Source organism: Apium graveolens, chromosome 8, assembly GCF_009905375.1.
Source record: "Apium graveolens cultivar Ventura chromosome 8, ASM990537v1, whole genome shotgun sequence".
Lineage (NCBI taxonomy): Eukaryota > Viridiplantae > Streptophyta > Magnoliopsida > Apiales > Apiaceae > Apium > Apium graveolens.
Window position 1 is genome coordinate 162,730,176 of NC_133654.1, and position 7,498 is coordinate 162,737,673.

Consider the following 7,498-nt stretch of genomic DNA (forward strand, 5'->3'; position numbering starts at 1 on the left):
GGGGGGCGTTTGGCCAAGGACATCTTGAAAAACTCATCCCTAGTTCCTTGTTGCAGTGCTATCATTGCGACCTTGTCATCAAGGTCCGGAACTTTTAAAGCTTCTTTTGTAAAACGATTCAAGTAGTCTCTTAAGGATTCCTTCGCTCCCTGCACAATGCTCATGAGGGATGCTGAACTTTTCTCATTCACTCTCCCACTCATGAACTGTTTAATGAAAGCCTGACTTAATTCTCTAAATGACCCAATAGAGTTTGGGGGCAAACGACTATACCACCTTTGAGCCATACCCGACAGGGTTTGAGGAAAGGCCCGACACTTAATAGCATCATTCACGGGCTGCAACAGTAGTGCATTAGAGAATATCCTAACATGATTAGCGGGATCTCCCTTGCCATCATAAGCTTTGATAGTTGGTAACTTGAACTTTCTTGAGATATGGGCATTCATTATTTCTTCAGTGAGGGGCGGAGTAGGATCATCAGGATCTCCAGGGGGAAGAAGATTGCTTGGATCAGCCATTGGGACAACAGCCCTTTTCTGTACTGGACCATCCAAGTCTATGATAGGAAGATGATTTCTCCCCCTAGGAGGTACTGGGGGTCTGGTGGTCTGGTGCGCCTCCAAGTCGCGCCTCAGCCTTTGAATCTCAACCTCGTGAGCCCTGATCCTTTCCTGCACTTCTTGGTGATTCGTCCCTTGGGTGCTTTGAGGACGTTGGCTACCATCAGCCATCGGCTCTTTGCCAGCACGTCTCCTTCTTGGGGCTACTTCATCATCCGAAGATTCGGAGTCTCTCTCACTGTAAGGACCAGAAAATTCCTGATCCTCAAGGATAGGAGCCAAACCTCGTATATATGGGGGCGATCACCCTCGTCCTTCACTCCGTCCAGCATGTCCACTTCCTCCAACCTCGGGGTAAAGGGGCATCCCATAAGGGGGGTTAGTAGTCACAATAGTTGAATATTCGTACCCGATGGGTCGAGAATTTACAGGTGCATGTAGTTGCTGAACTTGGGGATTCGTACCTTGAATAGCCGAGAGAATCGTCCCTTGTGGCTGAGGTTGAGTTGCCCCTATCTGGGCTTCTCCTTGGGTAGCTGCATAAGTTGAATGAGGAGGTATCTCCACGGTTGACGAAATCACTTGGGTTGTCCCCGATGGTGTTCCTTCCTCAAGAGCTCTAATTGTTCTCCGTGTTCTCGCCATGGTTGTTGTTGTACTTTTCCGCAGACGGCGCCAAATGTTATGGATAAAAACTTAAGATATAATAATTGTTGTATTTAATACTAAGGTTCGGGAGCTGAAGGCCTTTAATGGCTGCTCTCGTGTTTCGTAGCTTAACTCTGCCTTTACGAGATGCCTACGCATCTCTGTAGTTTAGAGAATCAAGCCAAAAAATGTAGTTCTGATTGGTGGGGGTGAGACCCCTTATATAGATGTTGGGAGTCCTTGAATTGGACTTGGTATAGGAGACTTGGTGGTCAAGTCTCTGAATTAGAATGGACTTTGGAGTCCTAGGAAGTAGGAAGCTGATTTCTTATCCCATGAGGTTCCTTGGAGGCCAATCTACAAGGATTTATATTCCCACCATGACTCATCTTAGCAGCTGTTTTTCTCCCTTATTAATTAATTACGAAATTAATTAATATTCAGGGTTTTGGGCCTTCTTTGTTCCATCAGGCCTGATCTGGTCCATCAGGCCTGATCAATGTGTTAACTTTTTTGTCTGAATATCGTACATCTTTTTATTGGGCCTTGCAACCCAAATTATGTCTAATTAATACAACATTAACTACGTAATCAGGATTTATTTATTCCCTATCAGTAATTAATAACTATAAATACACACACTTATACATATGTGCATACATATGTTAATTTCAATAATATTTATCATTTAAAAAGGGATAAATTTAATTAAAAATTAGATATATAAAATAATTATTAATATAACATGAGTATAATGAGCTTTTCAATAATATATATCAACGAATGGGTAGTAATTTTGTACTTTTATTAACTGGGCTTTAATTAACGTATTGGTTTATTAATTTTGTTGTGATTATACAATCTATGTATATTATATCTCTCCACTATCTTTAATTTATCTATCTTTTTTTATACTTTTATATTAAAAATAATTTTTAAAAAATTTACTGGTAGTTGTTTGGTGATCTAATCCGGATTTAAACAAAATTATATTATTAATATTGACTAAAAAATTAAATATAATTAATTGAATTGGTGTATAAAGCTAAAATAAACTAATAAATTTAACTGACCCAATTAAAAAATTATATTATTAAACGGTTGGCCTCACGTTAAAATAAAATTATATATACTATTCAACCATGCAACAAAATATTGAACCTGTCTAAAATAAAACTAAAATCAAAAAATAATTCTTTGGTATGTATAATGGCCCCATAATATTTGAAAATATTAAATAATATACACTATACATCTGGTTTTAAACAAAATTATACTAATGATACAGGCTAAAAAAAATTAAATATAGGTAATTGGATTTTACTACATCGGGTTAAAACAAAATAATAAATATAACTGAGGCGGTTACGAAAATTATACTATTGAACGGTGCTAAAAAATAGAATTGAAAGATAATTCGTTGGTCGATATAATTACATGGGGAAAAACACAATAATATATACTACTCATTCGAGTTAAAATAAATAAAATTCAACCCGACCGAAATAAAGTTATAAACAAACTAAATAAAATTATTTGAATTTGATTGATATAACGAGTTTATATAATAACGGGTTTTTCTATGTCTTTACTATTTATACTATTTAAAGTAATATAAATACGAAACATTAAAAGTTTTGTTGGTAGTCGTGGGGTCATCCGTATTTTGGTCATCTTTTAAATTTATAATTAGATTAAAATAAAATACTTTTATTAATTGATTAATCTGTATAAATATAATTATATAAATACAAATAGAATTAAATCTATATATTTGTCTAGTGTTGAAACAAAATAATATATTTTGTTGGTAGTCGTCCGTTCATTTGTATTTTGGTTATCCTCTAACTTTATAGTTATATATAAAATAAAATAATCTTAATATATTAATATTTTGAATATAATTCAATAAAAACAAATAGAATTAACTTTGTACGATGGTTTAGGGTTAAAACAAAATAATATATGTAATTTATCTGGGCAAAAAAGATTATACTATTGAATCGGTCTAAAATAAAATTAAAATTAAAAAATAATTTGTTGGTAGGCATAATGATCTCGGGATAAAAGATAATAATATACACTATTCATGCGGTTTTAATCAAATTATACAATTGATATTATTGAACCGGACTAAATCAAATTTAAATTGGAAGATAATTTGTTAGGTAATATAATGACATCTGACAAAAATAAAATAACGTACACTACAAATTCGGATTAAAACAAAATAATATCCAATCCGAACTAAAATAAAAATTAATACTAAGTAAATATAATTATTTAGATTTGGTTAATATAACGAATTTATAAAATTTTAAATTTTCAATGACGCTAAAATATATTCAATTTAAAAAAAATAAAAAAAAAATCAATTACTTAAAATAACCTGCACTAGTTATTGCACTAGTTATAGGTTAGTTTAAGTGTAATACGAAGAAAAAAGAAATTTTAATTCCTTAGAGAAAGACCCTAGAAACAATTGGAAATTAATTAGCAGAATTATCCGGTAAATAGTACACGAGTTTTGACACCTCTAACTCACCCTTAGATAAGTGTGTGGTTAAAGAAAAGATCCGTAATGAAGATGCTAATTACATTTCATGAATCCCGAGTCCTTTTTCAATGATTTAATGCCTTGCTGGTTCTGACATGGATACCCATCGACGTGGAGCAAAACGTTACAATTAAATTAATTTGAAACATTAAACTAGGTAGCTATGGTGTCATGGCTTACATCATTTAGGGTTGTTACTCGAATGTTATGCTCGTACGTTAAATATTAAAATCGAAGAGCGGCGCGTCTATTGACTACTTGAAGGTTAAATCAACAATTATATGCAATATTTAGCAAAAAGATTGAAAGAAATTGAAGTCACTTTAATATTCTCGCTATTCTACCATATGAGTGAAAGAATTTTCAATGCATTGTACAGTTGTTTTGGATGTGTATATATATATATATAACACAATGTTGTGACTTCCCAAGTAAGTTGCATTAATACTTATGTGCACAATGGAGCACCGTCGGCAGCACATCATCTTGACAACTTACCCAGCACAAGGCCACATCAACCCTTCCCTTAAACTCGCCGACAAGCTGGTTGACTTGGGTATGCAAGTCACTTTTACCACTAGCATCTCCGCACGCCGCTTCATCCCCAAAACTTACTCGAAAAAAAGTCTTTGTTTTAAACTATACTCCGATGGCTACGACCAAGGCATTCAAAATCCAGCTGATGCTGTTGACTTTTATAACAAGTTAAAAAGTTACGGAGCAAAATGTGTGGAAGAAATAATTGTTTCAAGTGCTCAACAAGGTAACCCTGTTACTTGCTTAGTTTATACTATATTCTACCATTGGGTGGCTGAGGTGGCGCGTGGGTTTGATCTACCGTCGATGCTATACTGGATTCAGCCTGCTGCTGTGTTTGCTATCTATTATTATTATTTTAATGGCTATAAGGATGCCTTTGACAAAATAGACGATCCTTCATGGTCGATAAAGTTACCAGGTTTACCTTTGCTAAATAAACCTGACTTGCCTTCTTTTATTATCCCATCGTCACAGGATGTTTATACCAAAGCACTTGCATCCCTAAAACAACATTTTGATGCCTTGAGTTCCGATCCCATGCCCAAAGTGCTTATCAACTCTTTCGAGGATTTGGAGCATCATGCTCTCAAATCCATCGACAAACTTATTTTGCTAGCGGTTGGTCCGGTTATTCAATCTGCTTTCTTAGATGGAAAGCATGATTCTTTCGACAATTCGAGAAAGCAAATTGACTGGCTGAATAGTAAGGGAGATTCCTCCGTAATTTATGTATCATTCGGGACAATGATAAATCTGCCTAAATCAGAAATGGAGGAGATTGCGAAAGCATTATTGAAAAGCGGAAGACCATTTTTGTGGATTGTTAAAAAGAATAAAGACGAAAAGGAGGAAGATAAATTGAGTTGTATGGACAAACTTGAGGAACAAGGGTTGATAGTACCATGGTGTTCGCAAGTTGAAGTATTGTCTCACAAGGCATTAGGTTGTTTTGTGACACATTGTGGCTGGAATTCTACATTGGAGACTTTGGCCTCGGGGGTACCGGTGGTGGCATATCCCAAGTGGACTGATCAAGGGACAATTGCGAAAATGATTCAAGACGTGTGGAAAACAGGGGTGAGAGTGAATGGTAGTGAACAAGGGAATGTTGATGGTGATGAGATATATCAATGTTTGGAAACGGTAATGGGGCGCGGAGAAAAGGCAGAAGAGTTGAGGAGAAATGCCGAGAAATGGAAAGATTTGGCGAGGGAAGCTGTCAAACATGGTGGAACTTCATATAAGCATCTCAAAGGTTTTGTTGAAGAAATGTAAGGGGTCGTTTGGTTCGGCGCATTCTAATATAACTATAAGTTTCGTTCATTACAAACTCATACCTAGTGTTTTGTTTATTATTTTTAAAATCTGATACACATTCCGTATATCAGATTTGATATATCGGGGGAGGTGGGTTTGAGAGAATGATATGAGTTATCATTTCAAATTTAATAATTTATTTTTATTTATAAAGTTAAATACAATCTTAAAACATATATCTTAAATATCATGTTATTTAATATTTAAATAAGTTGGGCTTATTTTTGTTTAATACGAATTAGTAGTATTTTATTTTATTTGTTTTAAAATTTATAAATTAACATTGAAACTTAAGATATATGTAATTATCAAAAGGAGAGTCTCTGCAGTGAGTTGTTTTCTAGAACCATGAATATAATGCTCCTTTCTAAACGATCATTGACCTCGAAACCGTTAACAACAGAAAAGCGTAGAAAAAGATATAGTGATACCTTTGGATTGAAGGACATCGACAAATTGTAACCGGTAAGTAGTCTGACCTTAAATTTCTTGTTCAGGAAACCTAATTCTGTTATGTACTAGTTTAAATAGTCCAGAAAGGTTTCAATAGGTAGGCTGACTTTGTATTCCTTTGCATTTTATTCTGTTTTTTAATTCTTGTTGTGTTAATTTATTGACCATTTGATAATGAAAAATCTTTTTTCATTTCACCTCTGTTCCAGCCTTCCAATATTATGAAAACTTCAAAGAATCAGTCAAATTGGCATGTAATGTAAGTTGAAGATGCATTGTCGATGTGGATTTATGAAAATGAAGATGCTGCATTGTTTGTTCTGCTCTAAATTTCATTTTTAGAATTAAGAAGAGCATTTGTGTTTGAATGATAGAGAAAGTAACTGTCAGTTTATTTCTCGTGAGTGAGATCAGGGTTGTAATCGAGCTGCCGAGTCGAACACTGACAGCTTCGGTTCGAACTCGATTAAAAACGTTCGAGCTCGAGTTATTTAAAATTAGTACCTCCAATGACCAAAGCATTTCCTTCTCATCCTTGTTGTAAGGTAATGAATACAAGACAGAGCGATGAATGTGTTTTGATTATTTTACAAGATTTTTGAATTTTTATTGCTTGGTTAACAAAGCAGATTAGAAATGCATGTTAACTGAAATTAAACAGTGCACACAATATTTCATCTTCCTGCATGATGTGTAAACCTGTGTTTACCAATCTAAAAAGTAAACACTGGTCCTTTACTTTTAAATTGTATCAAACATATCTAGTTTTTCTTGTAACTCTCTCAAGGAAAAAGATGAGTTCTTTACTTACAAAGAACCCATGATTTGTAGCAAGTGTTTTGGTTATTTTACAGGATTTTTGAATGTTTATTGCTTGGTTAACAAAGCATATTAAAAATGCAGTAATATTATGTTAACTGAAATTAAATAGTGCACACAATATTTCAAAACTCACTTAGTTTTGTATTAAAATCAAGATAATATTTTGCTACAAATCCTGGGTTCTTTGTAAGTAAAGAACTCAGATTCTTCCTTGAGAAAGTTACAAGAAAAACTAGATTTGTTTGATACAATTTAAAAGTAAAGGATCAGTGTTTACTTTATAGATAAGTAAACACAGGTTTACACAATGCAGTCAAATGTACTAAACCCTACTTTAAGTTATCTCTAAAACTTTTCATTTCTGGCTTAGTGTAACTTTGCAAATCCTCTGAATCTGTGACTTTCCTTTATCAGTTAAACTTGGCCTCTGATCTTGTACTCTTCAAGCTACTTTTGTAGACTTCTCAATCTAAGTGATTAGATCGTTTGTTGATTGATAATCTAGATCTTGAATATTTAACTTGTCTGCATTCTGTACTTGAGATTCATATCGAGATCTCCAGTTGTTGTTATAGAGAACTAACATCAGGATAAGTAT

At 34.0% G+C, this 7,498-nt stretch overlaps 1 protein-coding gene across 1 annotated transcript; it reads left to right on the top strand.

Moving 5' to 3' along the window:
- Window positions 1–4,107: 4,107 nt before the first annotated feature.
- Window positions 4,108–6,651, top strand: LOC141676592 (crocetin glucosyltransferase, chloroplastic-like). Its single transcript, XM_074482274.1, has one exon. It carries the CDS (start codon window positions 4,219–4,221, stop codon window positions 5,581–5,583), a length of 1,365 nt encoding a protein of 454 aa, XP_074338375.1. The 5' UTR covers window positions 4,108–4,218; the 3' UTR covers window positions 5,584–6,651.
- Window positions 6,652–7,498: the final 847 nt, after the last annotated feature.

What these genes read in the sequence shown, in the direction of transcription:
- LOC141676592 (XM_074482274.1), top strand. Translation starts at nt 4,219, where the DNA reads ATGTGCACAATGGAGCACCGTCGGCAGCACATCATCTTGACAACTTAC.